This window comes from Patagioenas fasciata, chromosome 2, assembly GCF_037038585.1.
Source record: "Patagioenas fasciata isolate bPatFas1 chromosome 2, bPatFas1.hap1, whole genome shotgun sequence".
Lineage (NCBI taxonomy): Eukaryota > Metazoa > Chordata > Aves > Columbiformes > Columbidae > Patagioenas > Patagioenas fasciata.
The window spans coordinates 43,478,995-43,490,737 of NC_092521.1; the positions used below are offsets into that span (position 1 = coordinate 43,478,995).

Genomic DNA, 11,743 nt, shown 5'->3' on the forward strand with positions numbered 1-11,743 from the left:
TTCAAGAGACATCAGACTGACATCCCGCTTTCATGAAGCATCCTGAACATTCAAATAGTTGAAAACAGTTAAAGGGTGGGTTCTGTGGGTGGATGTTATGGTACAACCAACTGATGGAGCCTCTTGTAAAAAAAACAGCAAAAAGAAACCTTCAAAAAACACCAAAACCAAACCAAAAAACCAACCTACCATTAGAGTAGGTCATTCTACTATGTTCTCTTTTTTATTAATATCTTGTTATCACACAAATACTAGATTGGTGGATATGGATACAAGAGCAACAAACTTTAATCTTAGTTCTTTGCTATAAATATTATTTTGAATGGATATTCATTTTAATACGATAGTTATACTTCATTGTGTTGATAGTTGTGAGGAATCTTACTTAAAGGAACATGGGCACTAACAGTTAGTTTCTTGAGAATTTTTCTTAAGTTGCTGCAGCAAAGACAGAAATGTGCTTTAAATTCTACAGAATTTTTTTTTTAATATTTAACTGGAAGAAAAGTCCTGTGGCTGTGAGGATGAACTTGAAATGCCTGTCCTTAAGGGATAGATTACACAAATACAGAAGATGGAAGGGTGGAATTGAATCAACAGATGTTTTACGTGCTTGAAACTGCTCGATTGTCTTGGGCCATGCCTAAATGTGATCTGTGTGTGCTTAAATTTATCCTATGACAAGTGCTTGTTTTCTGTTGCTACCTTGTCTATAAGATGAAGTCTTAATTTCTATGCTGTTGGTGCTCTTGTAATCAAGACACCAGATTCAACTGAAGAACCTAATGTGATTTCTATTTTTGATTCCTTGGATAGTTTGGTGTTCCTGCTGATTTTAAGAGTAGGTGACAAGTGGCTTCATGAGGTTTAGGATGGTTTTTAGTAGAGGAAATGGTTTAGGAGTAATCTCGCAAACTCTTAGAGGGGTGTCCTGAGAAGATCACAAGGAGCTGTGAAAGTTGCCAGGTTAGGCAGGCAGCCTGTTTTCATTTTTCTAAAGCTAACCAGGGACTATCTCAAGTTTGCAAACTGCATTTTAGAAAAGTATTGTGTTGATTCTCTCTGTGCTCCCACAACCCCCTTCCTCTTGTACTTTTGAAGCCACCAAAAATTTTTGCTCAGATTTCTGAATTAAATTGATGTGATGATGCTTGACTTAAACTGTAGGCAGCCCAAATTAAAGCTACAGCATTAACTGCCCGATTGACCTTCAGTCAATTTAGAAAAATAAATTGTAGTCCAAGTGCTTATGAAATGAGATCGCTTCTTCAGCAAAGTGATCAGTGACTCGGGTTACATTTTCTTCTCAGCATTTAACCTTGCTTAATGTATTTCTGGATCTTTCTGTGTTAATCTGAAATTATTTCGACCACGGTTCAGGCTGGGCTAGCTGCCCAGTTGTGTGCAACAAGGTTGTTGTTCCCCACTCGCCCTCCTTCTCCCTTCTTAATTTACCAGCTTTCAGTTTTTCCTCCGGATTTGCGCAAGGAAGCAGCATTATGGACTGTTTACCACATGGGGTCTGGGGTCCGTCTGTGTCTAGTCAGAGAAGGAAGATTACTTTCAAGATCAAGGATCCCATCTTTGGGGAAAAAAACAAACAAAAACACCCCACAACTTCAAGGAAATACCCAAGTTGATGGAATTCTGACTTGTTAATGGCAGTGCTGTAGATAGGAAGGTCAGCCAGGCCTTATAAGCAGCATCCCTAAGGAGTGAAAGGTGCCAAGCTTTGCTTAACTGAAGAAATAGAGATTTGAATGATGTCAGGTGTTGTACTGGGATTTGCTACTGCTAGCCAAGTTAAAAAAGAAAAAAAATTCTAATGATAGTCAGCTGTAAAGTTCATAATATGGTGTTGCAGTTTAACCCCAACTAGCAACAAAGAACCATGACAGCTGGTGCCTCACTCCTCCCCACCCCCCAGGCAGGAGAGGATTGAAAGGGAAGGGAGAAACTAATGGATTGAAATAAAAACAGATTAATGACACAACAAAATAATAGTGTATTACTAGTAATAACAAAATAATAATGTATATAAAACAAGTGGTAATTGATACAATCCCTCATGAAACTCCAGTTGTGCTGAGCAGCCAGCCCCAGAGAGGAGAGCAACCCTGGTCCAGAACAGCCAGTCCCAGCAAGAGAACAGAAAGGCAAAAGGCAGAAAGGCCCAAAGGCCAACTGCAAAACAGCAAAAGGCTGGACTGATGGAACTCTGGATCAGAACCAAACTGGAACAAGAACCAATGAGCTGGAAAAGCCAACTGCAACTATATATGAAGCATGACAGTAATGGTAGGGAGTATTTTCATTGATCAACCTGCATGTTGGTCAGGGTCTCTCCCATCCATATCTGTTTCCCTAGCTGCCTCACACCTGCAGATAGAGCCCAGAAAGACCTTGGTCTCCCTGACAATAGATAAGATACCTGTAAGTTCTTACATTCTCTTCATACTACATACCAAAGAGTAGAAAGTCACTGAGTGAAAATAAGTTAGCTCTTGTCAGGCAAAACATGGGAAACTTAGTGTATTATCACAGTATTCTCCTACTAGATCCAAAACAAAAGACCATGATGGCTGTTTTAATAAGAGTTTCTAACTGCATGAAGAAAATTGACTCTTTCTGTCAGACCAACTCAAATAAATGGCTATGTGTATTTGAAAAAGTTCTTAGAAAAATTCATTCTTTCTGGCCGAAGTTTAAGATGCATTAGATTTTAATACTGCTTGATGAACTTTATGAACTATTTCATACAACAACAAGGTGTTGAGTTTTAATTAATATTTTTTTAAAGAAAAACATAAATCCTTTCTGTGACGAACTGTGTAACCTCTCTTTAAAATTAAAGTGCTTGGAGAAAACAAAGTTATTTGCTGAAGGAATTTTTTTACAAAAAGGCAAATTACATTTATTATGGTGTTAACACCTGAAGCAGTAAGGTGCTGCAAAGATTTGAAAACTGTCAGCAAATATAAGTGAAGTAGAGAACATATCCAGCTTTGGCAATGAAGCTCTATCCTGTTCTTCTTCCCTTCAGTATTTTATGCAGTGGCAAAAAGTACTTAACAGTCCTTGCAACCTTTGTCATAAACTTAAGTCCACTTAGAAGCAATTGTATAACTTTCATTTGCTGATTAAAATTGGAACACATGTTTCTTAGACAATCTTTCTTTTCTCGCACCACCCCGCCCCCTCCTTAGGGTATGGTCAAAAAAATGGCAGACTTTTCCATTAAATTCCTGTTTTAGTCAAAAGTGGGTTGGGTTCAGGGTGGAAAATTAGGAGGTAGAGGAAAACAAATCTTTTAAAAGGCTAATTAAAAAAAAAATGGAGCGAGCTATTAGGAAATTAACTGTTTCAGTATTTATTCAACATCCTGGATATTGCACATTGTTGATAAATGCACTATTTAAAAGGCACTTCTACTATATGGCTTATAAGTTTTCTAAAGAAAAATCTATTTGCTTGTAGTTAGGAAGTCTGGTGATGCTTTGAGGGCTTTTCTGTTTTACATAATTATCACTGCTTAAGAATTTTTCTTTGGTGGTCCTTGATTATTGCCGTAATACACACTTTTAAAGTATGTATGCTAATATTTTTTCATTAGAGAGTATATGAAAAATACTTTTCTGTCTTTATCCAAATTAGTTTTTCTTAAAAATCCTAATTTGAAATTTGTCCCTTTTTTTTTTTCCTCTTTCCCTTAGATTTGAGTTCTGTGAACCAGCCTTTGTGGTTGGTAATTGTTTGGAAATAGCCTCAGACAGTCACCAATATGACCGGATTTACTGTGGAGCTGGAGTCCAGAAAGACCATGAAAACTACATGAAAATTTTATTGAAAGTTGGAGGCATTTTAGTAATGCCTATAGAAGATCAGGTGACTTAGTGACAATTTCCTCTTTTTATTTTTTTGTAAAACAAATATATAATTCAAGTAATGCCTTTAAATGTATATTTGACTAAGTTAATGTTCAACTAATGGTGTCTTGATTCAGTCTATTGCTACAGTTAAGCAGATATTAGTCTTTTAAATGGAAGTCTTGAACTTTTTTCCCTTGTAGGAAGGCATCAATATCCTGCTTCCAGTGAAGTCTGTGGCAAAATTGTATCTTCAGTAAAACTAGAATTCCATTCAAAGTATTTTCAGTATATTATACCAGTTGCAGAACTGATTTGAAATCTCCCTGCCAGATGTTGTCAGCTGGTACTTCAAAACAAACCACCCTCTGAACCAAGAGAACTTACTTTAGAGAAATATAAAATAGTTGTGATTAGTGAGACATTGTACGGGGAAGAAAAAACTGACAAAAAATACTTATTTCCAGCTGGTTTTAGTGTTGCTTTTCCATGTTAGAGTAAGCATTTTTCAGACAGGTGTATTATTTTAATAATACTTCGCACTTTTATCACTTTTCATCCTTAGATCTCAAAAGGCTTTACAAAGGTAAGTATTATTCTCCCTGTTTTATTAATAGGGAAACAGAGAAAGATGATGTAATTTAAGTTGATGTCCTCCTAAATACAGATAATTACTAGAATGCTTGTTGATAAACATGGTAGTTAATTTATCTTCCAAAAAGAATTACCACGTTATGTATCTACTGTTTCAAAATACCAAAGTGATTTAAACACAGTCTGCATGATTCAGTTCCATAAATAGTTTTTTCGGTATTTATTGGACTAAGATACTGTCAATTGAAATTGGTGGAATCGATCTTAAAAGTAGTCACGACTTGAAAGCAAAATTAAAACTGAGTGTCTTTACATTACATACAAATGTTTAGGAGGCCAAACCATGTGAAGTATAAGGAGCAGCTGAAAGATCTGGGTTAATCTAGCCTGCAAAGAAACAGCCGAGGGAATATATAATTCTTGTCTTGGCTTACTAAAGGGGTAGAGAATTTACCTAGTAGACACAAGTCCAGTTCTTGCAGGTGCCCAGCAAACTAAAGAATGTTAGAAATGGCAGCAAGTCGGCATTCTGCCTGCATATAGGGAAAACAGTTTTTTTATAATAAGAATGGTTGAACAGTACAGCAAGTTGCCTAGACAGCTGGGGGAATCTCAGTCCTAGGTGATCTTTTTAATCTTAATTGTAGAAGTCTAATTTAACTTTGAAGTTGGTCTTGTTCAAGCAGGATAGAGGACTCCAGAGGTTACTTTTAACCTGAAGTATTCTGTGATCTTTTGAAAAAAAATGAGAAAAAGCAAAACTTACATTGTGCCTTAATTTTCCAGTTGGATCTTTTCCCATTGCCAAAGAACCATATTCAATTCTCTAGTGACCCAGTAATATTTAAAGGAAGGGGAAAGTTATTTCTATTCATAAAAAGCCTTTATAAATTGATTTTGAAGCAAATCAAAGTAGCTGTGTATTTGAACACCAATGTGAATAGTATTGAGTAGTACAAAACTGTAACCACTGGTTTGTTCTTATTTTTATGCAGCTAACGCAAATCTTGAGAACGGGACAAAACACATGGGAAAGTAAAAATATTCTTGCTGTCTCATTTGCTCCACTAGTGCAACCAAACAGAAATGACAATGGCAAACATGATACCGTGGGACTGCGTAAGTGTCGTTTGTGCTCGCTCCTCTTGTCTTGAGGGGTTGTTATAGTGCTTGCTGGTGGGGGTCTGAAAGCAGGGAGACCACGTTTTATAGACATAATGTGATAGAATGGCATATACAGTTTAGCAAAGCAGTAGCTCACTGATACATTGCTCTTGGCACATGTTCTGTCTTGCTAAAACAGTCAGTATCCTGAATTAAACTGACAGGGTGTTTCTGGCTTTTTTTCTTTTCCCACACTTTTCTTTTAGGTTTGACATTTCTCTTTCTAGCACTGTACAGAGAAAATAGCAAGGTAATATTAGGTTAGTCAAGAGTGCTAACTTTCTGATGGACTCCCAGAGAAAAAGATCTTTTCTGCAACTGTGGTACTGTAGGATGTTAATAGCTGAGTGTGTTTGTGTCTGTCTGCAACTGATACAGACATGCCTAGGTTTTTTTGAAGTAGTCATTGGGGTTGACTTTCTAACTGAGTTAGTTTATTAAGTGTGTTTGGAAAGTCTCTGAAAGTATGTGTTGCCAAGATGATATAAGGGGAAAGAGAAAAAAGTGGCAGAGAAAGATAGAGAGTTGAAATTTCCTGTCAGAGTAGTCAGGGCTAGGAGTAGAGTAATACACAGCTTCAGTAAGATGTGGTAACTTAAGTAAACACAACAAAGAGCCTAGAAGAAAACAGTTTTTATTTCTGTTTGTTGTTGTTTGTTTGTTTTCTTTTAACATAGCCAATAGGAACTAATCCCCCTGTCCTCTTCACATGCTTCTTGCCTCCATGGACTTTTTTTAACTGTGAAACAAATATAAACCCTTCAGGATTCCAGAATGTCCTATCAGGTTGCATTGCCTGTAACTACTGATCTGGTTATTAATTATAAGTGTGTGCATGAGTTTGCCAAGGATAGTTCCTTATTACAGTTCCCTTTACTTTTTTTGTTCAAAATATAGAAGATCCTTTCCTTTATGTAATCAGTTATTTGTAGAAATAAATCATTTTGATTGTTTTAACACTTGCTTTTTGAGACCTCAAAAGTTACTTCCTGAAATTAACTTAAAAAATCATAGAATAGTTTGGGTTGGAAAGGACCTTTAAAGGTCACATAGTCCAACTCCCCTGCAATGAGCAGAGACATCTCTCCAACTAGATGAGGTTGCTCAGAGCCCCATCCAGCCTGACCTTCAATGTCTCCAGGGATAGGGCATCTTGTGTTTCACCACCCTCATTGTGAAAAATTTATTCCTTACATCTAGTCTGAATCTTCCCTCATATATTTTAAAACCATTACCTATTGTCCTATTCTAACAGGCCCTGCTAACAGGCCCATCTTTCTTATAAGCCCCCTTTAAGTACTGAAAGGCCGTAGTAAGGTCTCCCTGGAGCCTTATCTTCTCCAGAATGAACAAGCCCAACTCTAATCAGCCTTTCCTCATTTGAGAGGTGTTCCATCCCTCTGGTCATTTTTGTTGCCCTTCTCTGGATCCTTTCCAACAGGTACATGTTTTTCATGTACTGAGGGCTCCAGAGCTGGATGTAATACTCCAGGTGGGCCCTCACCAGTGTGGAGTAGAGGGGCAGAATCACGTTGCTTGACTTGCTGGTTCTGCTGCTTTTGATGCAGCCCAGAATACAGTTGGCTTTATGGGCTGCAAGTGCACGTTGTCGGCTCGCATCCAGCTTTCCACCCACCAGTATCCCCAAGTCCTCCTCCACAGGATTGCTCACATCACTTCATCCCCCAGCCTGTATTGATATTGGGGGTTGCCCTGACCTGGGTGCAAGGTCTTGCACTTGGCTTTAGTGATGTTCACATGGACCCACTTCTCAAGCTTGTCCAGGTCCCTCTGGATGGCATCAATCCCTCAGGTGTGTCAGCTGTACCACTCAGCTTGGTTTTATCTGCAGACTTGCTCAGGGTACACTCAGTCTTACTGTCTGTGTCTTTGATGAAGATATTAAACAGTACTGATTCTGGTACGGACCCCTGAGGGACACAGCTTGGCACCTATCTCCCATCTGGACATTGAGCCATTTCTTCGTCTTTAAACCTTTTAGATGCTTTTGTCTTCACAATCAACTAGCATATAATGAGTCATAACTAGCACTAAAAATAATATGGTTGGTTTTTGTTACATTAGAGGATAAGAAACCAGAGGACTTACTGCTGTTACACCTTTTTCAGGAGACAGTGTTTCAAAATCTTCTTCATCCTCTTCTGCGGGAAATAATTTTTTTATGCTGATTTTGTGAAATCTCTCTTACACAGTTCTGCATGTGGGATGAATGCCTGCTAGTCCATTCCCTCAACTTTATATACCTTGTGCTTGCATCTTTTATTATTGCCATACAATCTGCAATCATGGTTTATTTAGCTTGATCTGATAAATGTGTTTTGGATGGGTAGACAAGGTTTTGTTCTTTAATTCTTAGGTTTTTTTATATTAAACAAATGGGGCTTAGGTTGTGCGTGTGTGGTTTTGTTTGTTCTTATTGTCATTAGCTGAAATCAGTATTGGCAGTCATAAACACCCTTTCTGTCTCAAATAACAGTAACTAACATGCAGCTGAAGTCAGTTTATGAAATATAGGTTTTGTTTGAAATATATTGAGTTTTTTTTAAGCTGATGATGCAATATAGGAAGTATAATTATCAAAATTATTTCTTCACTAACTTCTTCCTTGCTGTAGTCCCCATTAATTATGTTACTTCGTGTAGGTAGCAAGTTGAACGGGCTGTGGTTTTGGGTTTTGTGTTTTTTTTGATTTTGATTTCAGTGGAATTAGCCAGCTGTAGCTGACATCCATCAGCCCAGCAATACTTAGTTATCACCTGCCTGTCATTGGAAAATAACGTGGGTTTTGGCTTTTTGTTACTTGCTTTTTTTTTCTTCAAGACTTGAGTAATTTTGATTCCTTTTCTGCTGTAAAGACATAGGTAACTTAGATGGGTTGGTCAGCTGAGAAGTTGACATGGCCCTCTCTCGTCAGTTGGATTCAGTAGGAAATAGGGAAAAATTCTATCTGCCCTTGTTTCATTTGCATATTGTGTTGTATACTAAAATGTCAGTTGTTCTTGAGCATTAATCTTAACTGCCTTGCAGCTAATTTGTGGTGGGTTTTTTGTGGTTTTTTTTTTTTTTTTTTTTTACTAGAGAGGGAAATTTCACTTACTGTAACTTCCTTTTCTTTCATTTCAGCTCCGTGTGCTGTTAGGAATCTCCAGGACCTAGCTCGAATATATATCAGGCGCACCCTTAGAAACTTCATAAATGAGGAGATGAAAGCCAAGGGTATTGCTCAGAAGGCTCCTCCAAAACGAAAACGTAGGAGATGTCGTAGACGCAGGATTAACACCTATGTGTTTGTTGGTAATCAGCTCATTCCTCAGCCTCTAGATAGTGAAGAAGATGAAAGAATGGAAGACGATAACAAAGAGGAGGAGGATAAAGATCACAGTGAGGCCTTGAAGCCAGAAGAGCCTCCTCGAAATTTATTGAGAGAAAAAATTATGAGTCTACCATTACCTGAATCTTTAAAAGCATACTTGACCTATTACAGAGAGAAATAACTTGTTTTAAGTAGAAATAATGCCTACTGATAGTTCCTTTATTCTTGAATATGTAGCATTTATTAAGAAGTAGGTGGACAAATTATTATTAGTCTTTCATCAAGACTGAAGTACAGCGATAAATCATAACTTGTCTCTATCTTTGCTACAAGGAAGACTTGCATTCAACAGTAGAATCCCTTTTTAAAAATCTATTTTTCTTTAACTTTTGAAAATGCCGTTTTAACTCTGATAGAAATATATATTCCATTATGCAGCACTAATCAGTATTTTGCATGGTAAGTCTTTTTTGATCCCTAACAGATTTTTATTGATAAAAGGATGAGTGAAATTTTATATATGCTAAATAATTGTTAAACATGTGCATCTGACTTGATGAGCAATTTGTCTGTATTTATTATTATTAGGGGAACATTTTAAACATGCAGACACTTATCCTCTAATGTCAGAATCAGACCCTATTAAAGTTTATTTTATTATGGCTTTGTTGCAATCATTATTCATTATGTTGGTATAGATGTATTCCAACAACACAAGTGCAATAAATATATTCAGACACTGAATGCGCTGGCTTTAATGAAATAAGAAAATACAAGTTCCGAAATACCAGATGACCCTGCTACTTTTGCATTTGTATCTTTTGCCAAAAGATCTTGAGAAAAGTAACAGCTTCTCTCAGAGCCTTAAAGAAACATCACATTGAATAAGAATCAAAGCAATGCTTACTTCAGCTCTGCTTATATTTAACTCCATTCTACACTTTCAGTATTTCTAACTAGAGGCATGTCCTCAGTTGTGGGAAGTTTGGGACAGAACATTTTGTTTATTTCTACAGCTCACAACATTGAGTCAAAATGTTTGGTAACACAAAATTGTAATTTAGGTTGCAGTCATCTATATTTACTGCTTTTAAGTAGAGATAGGATTTCAACAAAAGTTTAGTTTGTATTGCTTATTGGGATAGCTATAATAGTAGAAGCTAGAATTTGTTCAGCAAATGCACTTTAAGTGAATTTTATACTTAACATGCATCTCCAAGAAGGTAGACTTGTGCTAGCCTATATTTTGTTTCTGAGCATGGCTCTTAGCACAAAAATATTTATAAAATCATATTCATCTTTTGGAAATCTAAGAGTAGCAGTGCAACTGTGGGGACCCACAATAGTGCTGATTTAAGTCCTACTATTTTTCCTCTTCTAGTTGTGAAGTTACTTGCAGTACTCATTTTCAGCTTTGTTTGCCTTTACCATCTTAATTTCTTCATTCAGTTATAACCATGAGGGAGAACACTGTTTGTTAAGAACTTGGCATGATATGCATTAAAAGCCACAATCATTGGAAATATCTGCTTGTTGAACCCAGTGAAAAACATTCCTCTTAAAATACCCTGCACGATACATTTTATAATACTAGTATTTTTTGTGTAATAACAATAAAACAAAATAACCACATATTTCTAAAACAGTAAATGTTCTTAGTCCAAGTATAGCCAGCCAATATTCATGTGGTCCCAACAGTCCAATATTGACCTCAAAATATATAACTGTTTTTTGCATCTGAGAAGGAAGATAATGCGTGATCCCATGACACTGACTCTTGATGATGCATTTCATGCTGTAGTCCCTGTTTTTTAGGGTACATTGTAGTAGTGTGTAAGTGGAACTTCATGAAGGCCTGTTGTACCAGCATGTGGAGTTACTTTCCGCAATATATTTACAGTATAAGTAGACAAAACTATTTGAAATAAATATTCTGACTTTATTTTCAAAACAGGAAAAACTAATAAGAAATAATTTTCCAAAATAATGATACTAATAAAGCAATTGTGATGCTTCAGTTTTAAGCATTGAACATAATCTTGTTTTAAATTGATTATTTTAGATGGAGTTTAAGTAATCTGGAGTTTGAGATGGTTTTTGTCTCTCCTTTGCTTGAAATCTACATCCATAAGCTCAAGAGTATGAGATTACTAAATGTTACTTAAATACTTTAAGGACTTTATACAGGATGCTTTTGGAGAATAAATTTCTGTATTCTTTCATGCCTGTATACTTGGCAAAAATGGACAGTGGATGACTTGTCATGATTTTTCAGTATGTAAGGGTTTTTTTGAGTTGCTGAAAGAGGATGTTTCTTCTGTGTTTTATATGTGGATTTATTTTACACTCTTGACTTTATATTTGCATAAATAAAAAAGGTAGAAATGCAAAATGAATGAAAACTTAATTTTTGCCATCTCAGTTATGATGGGGACATTGTTGCAATAAAATAGTTTTTTTGGTGGTTTCTGCTTGCTTGACTTTGTGTTTCTGTGCAAGTTTTTTCAGTTATTTGGAAATTCAGATACCAGTTTGTTTATAGTTTGGTCAGTAAATTCTTAATAAAGGCTACTCTTGAATTTCAGAAATACAGTAATACACTTCCTTTCTAGAGATGAAAGATGTGATGTTATTCATAACACAGCAAAGGTATTTTGGGCCCAGCACATTTGAAGTACTTATGTGGAGAATTAGTTTCTTCTGGAGAGTCCAGAACCTACGCTCAAGCCATATACTCAAGAAGAGCTTTGTGTTGTGGTGTGTTTTTTTTTTCTAAATACTGAGA

General features: G+C 36.4%; 1 protein-coding gene across 7 annotated transcripts in view; it reads left to right on the forward strand.

Annotated features, from left to right (window-relative positions):
• The window catches only part of PCMTD1 (protein-L-isoaspartate (D-aspartate) O-methyltransferase domain containing 1), a 42,739-nt gene extending 31,301 nt beyond the window's left edge, over positions 1-11,438 (forward strand). For 6 of the 7 annotated variants that reach the window (XM_071804121.1, XM_071804117.1, XM_071804122.1 and 3 more), the window contains 4 exons: positions 3,714-3,885; positions 4,432-4,452; positions 5,456-5,579; positions 8,769-11,438. In XM_071804121.1, coding sequence (XP_071660222.1) covers positions 3,714-3,885; positions 4,432-4,452; positions 5,456-5,579; positions 8,769-9,139 — 688 coding nt within the window. In that variant the 3' untranslated portion in view covers positions 9,140-11,438. The remainder of the gene's footprint in view (positions 1-3,713; positions 3,886-4,431; positions 4,453-5,455; positions 5,580-8,768) is intronic. The other variant, XM_065831056.2, reaches the window with a different exon arrangement.
• The last annotated feature ends 305 nt before the right edge of the window (positions 11,439-11,743 follow it).